This window comes from Cornus florida, unplaced genomic scaffold, assembly GCF_030987335.1.
Source record: "Cornus florida cultivar Cherokee Brave unplaced genomic scaffold, ASM3098733v1 CherokeeBrave_3.0.0_Hap2_Chr02, whole genome shotgun sequence".
NCBI classification, from domain to species: domain Eukaryota; kingdom Viridiplantae; phylum Streptophyta; class Magnoliopsida; order Cornales; family Cornaceae; genus Cornus; species Cornus florida.
Window position 1 is genome coordinate 46,392,831 of NW_026775572.1, and position 15,063 is coordinate 46,407,893.

The 15,063-nt window shown below is 33.1% G+C and overlaps 1 protein-coding gene across 1 annotated transcript; it reads left to right on the plus strand.

The window, feature by feature from the left end:
• The first annotated feature begins 5,825 nt into the window (after positions 1-5,825).
• Positions 5,826-11,288, plus strand: LOC132294882 (probable serine/threonine-protein kinase PBL3). The gene is made up of 6 exons (XM_059792895.1): positions 5,826-6,202; positions 8,751-9,121; positions 9,215-9,350; positions 10,150-10,286; positions 10,407-10,530; positions 10,625-11,288. The coding sequence occupies exons 1-6, from the start codon at positions 6,139-6,141 to the stop codon at positions 11,077-11,079; spliced, it is 1,287 nt and encodes a 428-aa protein (XP_059648878.1). The 5' UTR covers positions 5,826-6,138; the 3' UTR covers positions 11,080-11,288.
• Positions 11,289-15,063: the final 3,775 nt, after the last annotated feature.

Sequence of the window (15,063 nt, forward strand, 5' to 3'; positions counted from 1 at the left end):
GAGTAATGTGGCAATTTCGAGTCTTATTCCGTGATTAAATTCGGTTGCCATATCATTATTCTCTCTATATATATATATATATATATATCAACAAATTCCAATGGTATATATCAACAACTTCCAATGGTAGGTCCAATGTGAAAGGGGATTGCGCATGCAAGAAAATTGGTCAAATTGTTAATTTTTTAAGCCTTGACCGTTGGTGAGGTGACCTTGCACCTTTTTGACATCTTCCAAAGTTGGATGCCCATTCATGTCTCCTTTTTACATTGTCCAAATTATCCTCATTCCTAAGAACAGAATAATTGAGAGCCCCTTTATAATAAAGAATTTAATTACCTAGCAAAGTCCGGTGGTTTCATTAATTTGTTTGCAAAGATATAGATTAATAAATTATTAAATGGTCCGACTATGTAATCTCACGAGTTATCGCGTAACTAAAAAGTATTAAATAAAATTAATATATTTTGTTATGTGATCATTTATAATTTGTTGACATATATAGTCTCAAATTATTTAATAATTATTTAAATTACAAATAGTCTAAGCGAGTTCAGATTTTTGAATTGAATCCATTAGTTTTGCATTGATATTGGACTTAGATTCAAAATCAGGGCGAGTTCAAAATATTGAATTTTACTGTATTTGGTAAGGAATTGAACTTTATTTTCCTAGGTGTATTTATTGTAACTTGTAAGAGCTTTTATGTGAATTTAAACTAGTGGACCATCCACAAATTACAGGTACAAGAGCTCACATCAATGCTTAATTCGTGCATGCTTAGGAGAGACAAAACACCTTTCAAAAAGAAAATTGATTTTAAGATTGAAATAAACCACTAAAAAGATTAGTCCGCATTTCTTAGAAGCATCAAGTGGAATCGAGGTCAGAGTAGCACCATTCCTTTACAAAATAACACACACATTCACACACACATACATACATATATTAAATGTTCAAATAATGCACACACACTTTTGTTACAACAAATGCAACGATTCCAAGAGTAAATTAAGAAACACCATAAAATTTAATCACATCACATAGAAAGAACATAAAAAGATTTATTCGGTAAAGTCTACACCCACAATGGAGATTTGACAAAAATTTTCACTATACAAAAAATACGAGATTATAACCTTCAGTCCCTCATACCCTTTCTCTGCAATTATTAGTCTCTCTCTCTCTCTCTCTCACTCCAAACCCTAAACACTTTTATATATTAGATTACAAAAAAGTACTAATTAGGATCCATAACCCTCAAGCATGGACCTGTGATGGACTTATGGGGGAAATTGCCCCCACTTAAATTTTTTCCTTTTGCAATTTTACCCACTAATTTTGCTATTTTGAATTATATATTTGAAAATTTTGACTTTGCCCCCCACTGAAATTAGAAAAAAACTACACTATTGCTCAACAATTTTTTTTTTACTAAAGGTCACCCCTTCTCACATACTTTTCTGGGTCCGTCCCTGATGACCCTCAAGCAAAAAATGGGTTAAAAAAATTTCTGCTATGGGTCGTAATCCCGGCATTAAATTCGAGCCACACCACCACACTTAAAACATTGTTCTTAATAGGACTAAGACCGTCAGCCTCCATTATAGTAAAATAAATTTCATATCATCCAAATTAATGTCTACTTGTGCACAAATTAATATTTAATTTTAGTGTTACAAGGGAAGTCCTGTTTTACATCGGATCCGATAGAAAATGAAATGAGTATATATAAGTTGGGTGTTAACACCACAAGCTTTTAAGTCGGATCACGAAACACCTAACCCGTGATAGTTAGTATCAGAAACAGACACAGTTATTGATCCGGTATCACGCCAAACACCCGACCTGATTGTGCCACCCGAATAAATAAGGTAACGAAAGTATTGTGAGTTCAGATAAGAGATACTGTTACAAAGGACGAATATATAAGTCGAATCGCAAAACATCGTACCCATTACAATTAACTTGTATTGAAATCAGTCCATTTCTGCATACCCCAATGACCAAGATTATATGGGTAAATGACTTTAGATTTTAATTATATTTTATTTTTTTGTGACCAAGTTGTAACAAATTTTAGAAATCAAAGCGCCAAATTTCCACTAATAACACAAGATGTTGAATGTTGCTTTTGTGTTTCCCAACAGCTTTAACATGCGTGAGAGAGTTCCATAGAAAAGCTGACACGTTTTTGTATGGATGTGAGAAATGTCTTTTGCTGAAAAATCCATGTATATCTGAAAACACCAACTGGTGGCTGAGAATTTGTGATTGTATGGTGAGATGTCTCACATTGACGCAAGACTCGAGTTGTGACTATTATTTCAAGCAAAAGACTTGCATTTGTCAATCTAAAATGGAAGGTAATATAAGTCAACTCATTTATCAAATTAGTTCCTACAAGAGAAATCTCAGTTAGGGCCAAGAATAAGAACAAGCGTCCAGGGCATTGACATTTGCATGCATATGTATGCTTGCTTAGCAAAAAAATAACATTATTTAAAGTCCTCGGATTAATTTGACTGATTTTATATAAATAAAAATTGATATTATCACAATATTAGAGGTACTAATTATATAACGATAATGTCAACATTCACTCAGATAATTTTTTTATCAATATTCATTCACATAAATCTTTATTATTATATTAGTTATATAGAATTTACATGTGGATGGTTCTTAATTTATTCCTTTAAAATGAACAAGAGTCAATTGAGTCTCAACATTTTGTAAAAATCAGTACGGAAGTTCTAACAGGAAAAAAACGCATTCTCATTTTCACACGCAGTACTCAAAAGCAAAAGTTCAAATTTTCTTCTGCTAGCCGGCAATAGATATTGATTGTGGCATTATAGGAAAAAATTAAAAAATAATGATTTCTCCTCTGAAATAGAGGGCCAAAATAGATTTCTATACGAAATAGAGGACCTAACATTATTGAAATTAGAAGATGATATATATATAAATATAAAATTAATCCTTTTCTATGGAGAATTGATCCATTAACCCTTTATTTGAGAAGTATCATACGTATTAGAATTCATATATGATAAGTAACTCTACTGCATAGCTCTGTATCTATATCAATAATATATATTTTTTTATTAGTAAGAAATTCACCCACCCATTTGTCTTTGCACTGTACATATTCGGATCCTTATCATTTTTTTTGAAAGATAGAGGAGATACAACTAGACTATCGTTGGTATATATATATATACATATAGAAGGGTGTTTGAGTCATTTTCTTTTATTCTCAATGCTTGAATAATGACATAACTTAATCTATAGAATGGTACTACATACCCACCCATATATACTAAATTTCTTCTCCATACGAATTTGATATGCGACAACAGGGCGGAACTAAGGTGGGGCTGGGGGTGGCCATGGCCCCTCCTAATTTTTTGGATTTTTTTTTTTTTTTTTTTTTTTTTAGTATAGGTAAAAATAAAAGTAATATAGTATGTATGGTATAAAATCTATACTTGGCCCCTTAAATGAAAAAAAAAAAAAAAAAAAAAAAAAAAAAAAAAAATTTCTTTTTTTAATTAGCATTTAACAAAAAAATAATTTATATATAATCTAAAGCAAAGTGATTTAAACTATAGAATCCCCATAAAAACTTACTCATATAAAAATTTAATATGATTATCTTAAAATTTCAACTCAAACACAATTGTTTCCATAATGTAACTATCTTAAAATCCTTCCAACTTAATCACGATTATTTCCATAAACTTATCATCATAAAATTCTATCTCATACACGATTCTTTCTAATCACTTTTTTTTTTTTCTTTTTTTTTTTTATTTTTATCGGAATACTTTGATACGAATTCTATAAAAAATTAATTTTTACAAAATTTAGAACAAAATTTTCATTTGAAATTTTGAATATCAACAAAAATCGATGATTGAAGAATCTAAATTCTTAAGTTATTAATTTGTTTGTGTTTTTGTATCATAGTTATAATTTTTATTGATATATTGTGTAATAATTATTAAATTGTGTAAGTATTACATGAATTTCTTATTTTTTTTATAAATTAAAATCTAATTATTTAATTAATTTTTTTTAGAATATTGGCATAAATCTTATTTAAATAACTAATTTTTTACCTATTTAAATAAATTGGCAAAAGTTTAGATAGATATATTTTTGTATGAATATAATAAATAGTAAAATATTTTTGCCTATTTAATATATTCCCCCCCCCCCCCCCCCCCCCCCAAGTTCTAATGTGGCTTATAATTTTGATCCCCCCAACCTCAAGATCCTGGCTATGTCCCTGTGCGACAAGACCCTTCTTACACTCTTTCACACCCAGACTTGCAACATCTTAGTTGCGGTCGAACCTAGCTAGCATGACACTGGATCAAAGATTGAGTCTGATTATAATATCAATTGTAATAAGATCGGTAATTGATACTTGATCTTCAAACTTAAGTTATTAGATAATGCTATATACTTCCACGGTTCCACCCATATCTATTGAAATCTCTTGTTCATCTGGATTTGATCCAAGACAAGACCCCCTTTAACACTTAATTTGTATAATCCCTCATTCCTCAAAAGAGGAGTGAGGGATTTAAACATCAAAATGGATATTTGCCTTGTGTGAATATATATATATATATATGTGGGTTAAGTGCAAAAAATTCCCCTCTATTATCGATAGAATGCAAAACAGTCCGTGATAAAAAAAAAAAAAAAAAAAAAAAAAAAAAAAAAAAAAAAAAAAAAACAACAACGCCCTATACTATTGATTGTGACATTCTAGGAAAAAAATTAAAGAATAATGATTTCTCCCTTGAAATAGAGGGCCAAAATAAATTTCTATACATTGAATTTAGTTTTCATTTCAATCCTACGAAAATAGAGAACCTGGCATTATTGAAATTAGAAGATGATATAAAAAAAATAAAAAAATATAAAAAAATTAATCTTTTTTTTCTTTTTTTTTTTTTATTTATGGAGAATTGATCCATTAACCAACCTAGTGCATAGCTTTGTATATGTATCAATAATATATATTTTTTTATTAGCAAGAAATTTACCCACCCATTTGTCCTTACAATGTACATATTCGAATCTTCGTCATTTCCTTTGGAAGGTAAAATGGATATAACTAGACTATCATTAATATATATCAATAATATGATGAGTGAAATACCCTAAAGTATTAATATATATATATATATATATATATATTGAAAGAAAGGCATATAAAGGGTGTTTGAGTCATTTTCTTTTATTCTTAATTCCAAAAAAACAACGATATAACTTAACCTATAGGATAGTACTATATACCTACCCATATATATTAATTTTTTTTTCCATTCAAATCTTCTTACATATGTATGTGACAAGACTCTTCTTACACTCTCTCACACCGCAACATCTTAGTTGTCGTTGAGCTTTAACTAGCATAACACCAGGTCAAAGATTTAATCGAAATATAATACCAACTCTAATAAAATAAATAATAATCATATGATTCTTAATACAGTATACTTTCGCGATGGCCCATATCTACTCAATCTATTGTTCATCTGGATGCGATCCAAGACAAGATCCTCCTTTTAACACTTAATTTGTATCTCATTCCTCAAAAGAGAGGTGAGGGATTTAAACATCAAAATGGAAATTTGCCTTGTATTTATATATATATATATACAAAATTATTGACATGGTGCAAGGGTGAAGGGGCATCTGAGTAAATGTAACATTTGGATAGTGAGAGTGACGAACACATATATGTCAGCACGAGTCCCCACGGAGGTTTTGTCGTCTTATAACTAGGAAGGAGCCAGACTGCTTCTCCTCTGCGTCCTCTGGCTCTGTTCAATTCCTTCCCTTTTTTTAAGCCTTTTTACATTCTCTTTTCTTTCTCTTCTCAAAAAGCCCTTTTCATACATACTCTATACTTATTATTGTATTGTTTTCTTCTTCTCTCTCTTTTTGGTTAAGGTCTCAAACCAAACCAAACTCCAATTTTGTTTTAGAAAAAGAAAAGTAATATACTAGCTATAGCTAGCTCATTTTTGGTAACGCTCTTCATCGATCTTCTCTCTCTCTCCTCATCTCTCTCTCTCTCTCTCTCCTCATCTTTGGAGTTTGGAGCATCCAATGGGGAACTGCTTAGATTCTTCTGCCAGAGTTGATACCACTCAGCCCTACCACAACACTTCTGGTAATACATATACTTGCTTTGTTTGGAGTTCATGCAATCTCACAACTCTGTTTTTATACCTCTCTCTATAAGCATGTATTGTTCAATTTTATTTTATTTATTTGTTCATTTTTTTTTTTTTTTTTTTTTTTTTTTTTTTTTTTTTTTTTTGTAAATTGAATTGCTGTCTTTCTGAGGGTTTAGTTGGCTTTAAAAGTACCAACTCTGATGGGTACAAATTAAATGTTCTATCTTTGGTTGGTAAATCAAATTCTTATGGGTATTATTATCAATACCATTATTTACTTATTTATTTATTTGGTTTTTGGATTTTGTATATAGTTTAATTTTACGGGTTTCTGTGTTATGGAGTGATGACAATTTAATTAATTTTTTTGGTTTTATTTTTCTTGTGCTTGATTATAGTCTTAATTTTGGAGAAAATTTTGTTTTGTGGGCAAGTCTTTGTTCTTGAGGCCACCAATCGGGCCTCATTTGTTGGATGTTTGGACATCTATGTTCTTGTTTAGGGTCTAGGGTTTTAATTAGTTTTTTTGGCTAAGTAGGGTTTTAATTAGTTGCTTAAACCTATTGTCTGATTCTTTGTTCCACAGTTTGAAACTAGGTTACTGACAGAGTTACTTGGACTAATTCGCGATTTATTTTGATTAATTGACTTGGTGAGTGAGCCTTTCGAAGATCGGTTCTAGAGTGGGATAGTTTTTCCCAAAATAATGTAACTAACTGAGATGCTTCAATATTCTGATTTTTGTCATGGATTTTACTGTGTTTCTCTCATTTGTAATGTGCAAGTGTGAGAAATGTGTCAAGGTTGCTTGGATGACAGGGTCCTAGTTTACTTTACGGGCAATTGCATATATCCGAGATTTACGTTGTAACCACAAGTACAAGGGGTCTGGTTGAAACATTTCCTTGTTATACCCCGGGGAAAAAAAACCCCTCTTCGGTGATCTGTACTAGTAGTGCACCTAGCTCTTCCAAGTACTGATGCACGGGAGAGGATTTATGTTTGTTTAAGTATAACTTTTAGGTGAGCACTCTTTGTTTATATATTCTCATTGTTATGGCGTTTGTGATTTTAAAACTAACATAGTTTTTGAGGAGGATATATATATATATATATATATTTAAGATAGACTGCCCTCTTCATGTTGGAAGAAAAGATGACCAAAGCAACACTCCAAAGGATGCCTACTGCAATAATGCTTATTGTTGAAATTAATCCAGCCTAACTCAATCTTTGATTCTATATATAATTAGGGTTGGAAACATCTCCGAAGACTTAACCCATCTATAGAAGACTAAGACCAAGTCCCCAATGACAGATCAACAACAGTGTTAATAGATGTTATAACATTAAATTCTTGACTTCCAACATATAAGGAAAATAAGCATGTCAAGTTAGTCTTGTTTTCTTGTGGTTAGGGGCGATGTTTTTGGCAGAATCCTTGAGAACTAATCCTAATTAAATAAATAAAAAAAAATGGAAAAGAAACTGCAAAAAATGATAATTTTATTTGACCCTTGAAAATAAATTTTACACTAGGAAAGTCAAGTTTTTGCCAACTTTGTGAGAGTCAATTTTTGAAAGGTTGATGATTATACTTTAGATGAATTATTGGTAGTCATGGGTTATGTTAGATGCACTTTGAGGGACAGATGGGGTTTTGGAAAATGATGAAAATGTAGAAGCCATATCTTTGAAAGTTCCAAATATATATATATATATATATATATATAAATATTTTTGATAAGCTCCAAAACAAAAACTTGGCAATGAGAAGATTTTAACTTGAAGTGAATGCCAACTTTGAGCAAATTGTATATTTTGGAAAATATGGTTGAATTAGGTTTGCATCATGTGGTGGATGACTGGATGCTCTTCAGAACCACCAGAATTCAAAATGTCAAATGCTTAGGCTCAATGGGTTTTTTTTAATAGAAATTTCAGAATTCTTCTCCACTGATTCGAGATGGAGAAAACACGTAGAGTTCACTAGAAACGAGAATGGCAGGAATGATTTCTTGCACTGCAACAGATCTCAAGCATGAACCCCTGAGCTGGGAGCAGTTGATAAATTTAGATTCAGAACTCTTTGTTCGAGCTCTGCAACTTTATGTATGTAATCCCTTTGCAGAGGTCATAAGAATCTAAATTACCATAACATGAGAATAATCCATACATTTCCATAAATACCAAATACTAAATTATATGTTGAATTATCAAAAGTTTGTACTGTAAATTACACTTTGTGAGAAAGACCACAAATAGTATTTACATTTGAACTTTTTTTTTGGGTAAGGTCACAACTGACACACACAGTTTTGTCTCCCTTGGGGCTCGAACCCCTCACCTACCTTTGGGGAGGAGAGGACGTACCATCTAGGCCAATGGCCGGTGGAACAAGCACAAGGAGGCCATACCTCCTTGGTTTGAACTCAGACTATTCCTAAAGTTCTGCTAAAAACTGCCTGCTTTTGTTGTTATGCAACAATCACAAATATCTTTATTTATGTTATTAATTTTATTTTCATCTTTTCTGGCCAGCTTCATGGGCCTCAAAAGTCACCAGCCAAACTAGCAATTCTTCAGCTCCTTCGAAGTTGACCGTTTCATCTTACACTGAAAAGAGCAGTGCTGAAAATCTTCCTACTCCGAGATCTGATGGTGTTCCTACTCTGAGATCTGAAGGTGAAATTTTGTCATCCTCTAATGTTAAAGACTTCACATTTAATGATTTAAAGAATGCCACAAGAAATTTCCGCTCCGACAGTCTTCTTGGTGAAGGAGGATTTGGTTATGTTTTCAAAGGATGGATCGATGAATATACACTTACTGCTGCGAAGCCTGGATCTGGTATGGTCATTGCTGTCAAGAAGCTTAAACCTGAGGGTTTCCAAGGTCACAAGGAGTGGCTGGTATGTTGTTCATTTTGATCCTTACGAGTTGATTATATTTGGATATATATATATATATATATTGTCCAGTTACTGATGGCTAAGTTTTTGCAGACAGAAGTTAAATATCTTGGCCAACTTCATCATCCAAATCTGGTTAAACTTATTGGGTACTGCACGGATGGCGACAACCGTCTTTTGGTCTATGAATTCATGCCCAAAGGGAGCTTGGAGAATCATCTCTTTAGAAGTAAGTTGTGCATTAGATGAACTTCTAATAAGCCTTATAGTAAGCGTAGTTGATGTGTAAACCTTCCAACTCTATATTTATAGGTAATCTATGCTAAATCTTTGGCGTTGGTCTTTTTCTATATTCCAACAAGCATTTCCCTTAGTATTCTTCCCTATACATGTTTATTGTTTTCGTTCCTTTTGTTTCTTCTGTTTTTCTACGTTTTTTCATTTGGTGTGTTGTAGAATTATGGGAAAAGAAAACCATCCGTCTGCTACAGAAGATAGCCCCTGTAATTTCTGTAATGAAATGATGGGATTGAATTGAACCGGTGATACGTCCAAGATGGCAAAGTAATATGCCATGTCTGCTCCCAAAAATTTCAAATGTGTGCATCTGTTCACTTAATATGAATGTCTGTGACTACATTGCCAAGAGATTAACAAAATTGTCAGCTGTCTTTAATAAATTGGTGTCGTATGTCGGGCCTCCAAATAGAATTCAATTGATCACAAAACTTAGAACATGTTTTGCATATGATTGACCAATAACCTTCAAAAAAAGTAGCTATAAGAAAGCCAGGATGAATGGCTCTCATTTGATCGTTGTCCTGTGAAGGACTTGAATTGTGATTTTTTATTTTTTTTCCTTATTCTGATTTCAGTGTAATGATTGTTTCGGTCTAGTTTATTTTTAAATTAATCTGCTTCACAATATTTATGACCTTCACATGCTTGAAGCACTTGTCTCAAATTGGTAAGTGTATGGAATCTCTCGCTAGTTATGACTGAAAACATTCTTATTTCTTGCTTAATAGGAGGAGCCCAGCCACTTTCTTGGGCTACAAGGATTAAAGTCGCCATTGGTGCTGCTAGAGGCCTCTCTTTTTTGCATGATGCCGAAGCACAAGTCATATATCGTGATTTCAAGGCTTCTAATATCCTACTAGATGCAGTACGTTGACTAAAAAGAAGTTCATTAACATTTGAATAACATTTTACTGAATTTTTTTTGTAAAGATAATAATTTAGAACTTTATTATATAACTGGCATAATGATGCTCTTGGGATACAGGACTTCAATGCAAAACTATCCGATTTTGGTTTGGCTAAGGCAGGGCCTACTGGTGATAGGACTCATGTGTCCACTCAAGTTATGGGTACTCATGGCTATGCAGCTCCAGAATATGTTGCTACAGGTCCGCTAATCGCCTGTTTTACTGTGCTATTGTTGCTCACATACCTTTAATATTGTGACACTAACATTGTGTTAAACCTCTTGCTGATGAACAGGTCGGTTGACAGCAAAAAGCGATGTCTACAGCTTCGGGGTTGTTTTGCTGGAACTATTATCCGGGCGTCGTGCTGTTGATAAAACTAAGATTGGCATAGAGCAGAATCTAGTGGATTGGGCAAAACCATATCTTGGTGACAAAAGGAAATTATTTCGGATTATGGATACCAAGTTGGAGGGCCAATACCCTCATAAAGAATCCTTCACGGCTGCAACCCTAGCCGTACAGTGCCTACAAACCGAGCCTAAACTCAGGCCACGAATGGCCCAGGTTTTAGTAGCACTGGAGCAGCTGCAGCTCCCCAACAAGGCAGCCAAACACTCACAATCCGACCACCAGACTGTTTCTAATCCTGTTCGGAAGTCGCCTTTGAGACACCACCGGTCAACTAGAAATGTGACGCCCTCTGCATCCCCGTTGCCACCCCACCGGCAATCTCCACGTGTACGTTGAGTTGATCAACATGTCAGTTGATCCGGTATTTCGATGTAAATTTCTTCTTTTGCTTCCATATTTCTGTGTCTATATAATGTTTGTTGGAAATTTGGAATGTATTTTTACTGATACTGAGTACTGCGTTATGCAGAACGTATCATCACCACCTGTATCATTTATTTTATGAGTGTCTCAAGGTAGCTCTATATTTCATTGGGTGGTGCAAATTGTTTTCTTCTTCTAATTCTGTTTACACCTGGAATTGTTTGTTTGTTTAAGTTCTCTCTGTACTAAAGGCTGTGTTGGCATGGAATTGGAATTGGTGGAGTTGGAAAAAAACAACTCACAAAATTGAACCAAAATTTTCTCTAATTCCAAAACTCTAATTTCATGCATATGAAGCATTTGTATATCACTTTGATTTTGTTATGAACATATAAATTATTCTTCTGACAAGTGAACCAATTGCCAATTCCATAAGCACAACATTAATTTTCTATGGTTTCTGTAAGTGCATTATTGTGGCTAATCCATGGTTTACAGTATTGGTCGCGGTGTGACGGATTCGAACAAAATCAGTGTAAACTGACCGATATGCGTCGCGCATCGGGCTTAAAAAATGATCGCACATTGGACGATATGACGAAAAAAATAAAAAATCTATTCAAACAGGAATTCCACAAAAAAGATAGAAAATCTATTCTTAACATAATAGGAATTCCACAAAAAAGATATAGAAAATATATTCTAACAGGAATTCCACATTCATAAAAATAGTATAATATTCTTGTGTATCACTCTCCTATTCTTTAACATTGAATACTAAAAAGAATTTTCAAATAAGTTAAATTGGTTAGAATTATATAAAACTTGGAAAGTCCTTTGTAACAACTAAAAAAATAATGAATCAAACTCATCTTTAAATTAGAAGTTTGAACTATTTTGAGTTACATTTTGCAAATCAAAGACCAATTTATAATTAGATTAAACCCATAGAAATAAGGAAATTATTTTACAATATGTGTCTTCACTTTTTATCAATGTGTATAGGTTTATATCTCTATATCAATTGTCCACAGAAAGTAGAAAAACACATTTAGAAAAAAGAAAAGAGAGTGCGTGTAACGACCCGTCCGCTCTCTTCGGGCTCAGGGTTGCGTTTACATAATTAGAATGCCAACAGTGAGTTGGGTAATGGAATATGGTTTGAAAGCACTTATAAGGGGTAAATAAGTAAACTTGCTCTTTTACCCAAATTTTTACTTCTTTTTATTTTTTTCAAAATAAAACTATTCAACCCACAAAGTAAAAATTAAATGCAAGTAAGTTAAAGATTATAGAGTAACGTGAGAGATTGACACTGTAATTTTAGCAAAGAAACCCATCAAATTTTGAGAGAAAAACTTCGGAGACTTGCGAAACAATCCCTATCTTTTAAGCAAATTAGAATGGACCCACTGTGCTATACCAAGAAGTAAGAACTAGTTGTAGAACACCTGTAACTTTGCGAATCCACCTTCTGTTGATTGGTCCATTTTTGACAGTCCACTCGTTCAATGAACTCAACGAGTGCTTAAACCCTAAAAACCTAGCAAAAATGGGCTTACACTCAACTGTGCTTGCACGTTTCCCAATATTTCTGTTCTGACTCCGAAATCGAGACTCGGTCGAAGTTTGTTTTGACAGTTTAATATGACAATTACAATGATATATCTCACACCAACAACCTCTCTTCTAAGCGATGTGGGATGTCACAATCACCTTTCTTGGGACCTAGCATCCTCGCTGGCCTATCCCCACGACCTTATGCATGCTCCCTCATTTTTAGTTGTGGATCTGATACCATATGTAACGACTCATCCTTCCCTGTGTAGATATTATCCGCTTTGCATACTCTCTATGTTCATGATTTTTAAAACTAGTATACACAGTTGAGTACCCATAGGGACCAGAGACACGTGTCCCCTGGATTTTTTCCTTACTTTATTTTTCTATATATATTTTCCTATAATATGTATATATGTTTTGGAAATGTATAAAAATGCCCCTCCTGAAATTTCTCCTTCCATTGTATACTTTATGTTTACTTAAATTTTTTTTTTCTTACATTGTTTCATTATTATATTCTATATATGTAATTTATTAATTTATCTCATCTCAAAAATATCAATTTCTATATATATATATATCCACATCTCTCTCTCTCTCTCTCTCTCTATATATATATATATATATAGACACACACACACACTCCATAAACACATAGTGTACAATGTGCCCCCTCTTATGTATTATTTGTTTGTTTTCATACTCACCAAAAAGGACTTGAGAAGGTAAATCCCAAGTCTCTTTTTGTTTGCTTAAATAAAATATAAAAAATAATAATAATAAAGGAAAAATAAATAAACTCTTTCTCATCGAACACTAGTCACCTTTTTTTCTCCCTTATTTAAGAAGACTTGTTACTTTGCAAATCATGTGGTCCCATACGAGTTAGCATCCAACACGGACTTTCCAATGGACCACTCAATGAACGTTCGAATGACCAACTAGAAATAACGCGTTGTGTGTGTGTATGGTGTGTGTGTACGATCAATATGTCTGTATATATTACAAATCCTACCATGACACAAATCCATATGATTTTGGGAATCTTATTTTCACTAGGGCACTTTACTCATATGACTATATATATATATATATATATATATATATATATATATCTCTTTCCACTTCATTATCAATCCATAAACCCTAAACACTTTCTTCTCTACAACTTGTTAGATCAAACAATTCCCATCTTTTCCATATGGATTCCAAACCTTCCGTTGTTTTCGAGATGTCTTCCAACCCAGTTTTTCGAATTTGGCACAAACAGTTTAAACCCATTGACAACCAATCTTCCTGGGTTGAGTTCAGCATTCACTCCAGTTCCAGTCACAAGAAATTATGGATGTCAGGGTTAAACAATGCAGAGCCCAAAGTTCTTCGCGAAACCGAGCACCCTCTTACCGGGAAAGCAGTCCGGATTGATGTAGCATCCATTATGGAGAATGGAAGCTCGTCGTATAAGTTGATCAGTATCATGTTGGATTCGCTTGGAATCGACAAGGATGATAGGTTGTTGGTTACAGGAGAGATAATTTCCACCGCTCGCAAGATCATAGATGATGAATGGAATGGAAGAGAACAAAACTTGTGGTTTATGGCTGTGGAGATCAACATCACCACTGTGAAGCTATGTGAGGGTCAGAAAACAAACAAATTGATCAGTTCCTAAATGTTGTATATGCTCTTTTTACTTTTCTTTTTTTCCTACCAAGTTTGAGCATCTATTTTAACGGATCGTTGTGAAAGGATTGTATTTTAATATTAACGTCTAATGAGAATTAGTTTTACTCTTAACATGTTTTATTGATTATGAAGCCTAACTCAAAAACAACAATCAAGTTTGGGATTTTTGAAATCAAAATTACAACCCAACAAGGCTTTTGACAAAGGAATGTCATTAGTGGCACCAAACCCTAACAATCTTTCCATTGGCAATTTCGAGACAAAAATTAAAAACCCAGTAGTCCTCAACCTAAGTCACACACAGACTACAAGTCACACAATACTACACATAGTGGGACTCACGCATCCAAGGGTAAAAGTTCATACCATCATTTAAAGTGGATGGGGTGTGATAATACACAATACTAGCACTATAATGAAAAATTACCACCCTAAAATCTACCATAATCTTCTATCAGTAGCAGCTTGTATACAAAGTAAAATCATAGATTTTCATAAACTGTAGCATTACTTATGGGGACTCTAATCACTCCTAATATATAGAATTTCGGCCATAAATTTCTCAAGAGGAAATTTCCAGAAAATTCAGTTTTAAAATAAAAAATAAAAGATAAAAAAATAAAAAGGAACGAAAGAAAAAGGAAAAAAAAAGACGTAATGCAATGACCTAGATGTCATATCAACATATTGAAAGTATATAAACCAGAA

Bases quoted from the DNA above. Each gene is read 5' to 3' on its own strand.
- LOC132294882 (XM_059792895.1), top strand. From the start codon at position 6,139: ATGGGGAACTGCTTAGATTCTTCTGCCAGAGTTGATACCACTCAGCCC. The intron at 9,122-9,214 runs GTATGTTGTTCA...AAGTTTTTGCAG, and splicing joins AAGGTCACAAGGAGTGGCTG to ACAGAAGTTAAATATCTTGG. The intron at 9,351-10,149 runs GTAAGTTGTGCA...CTTGCTTAATAG, and splicing joins GGAGAATCATCTCTTTAGAA to GAGGAGCCCAGCCACTTTCT.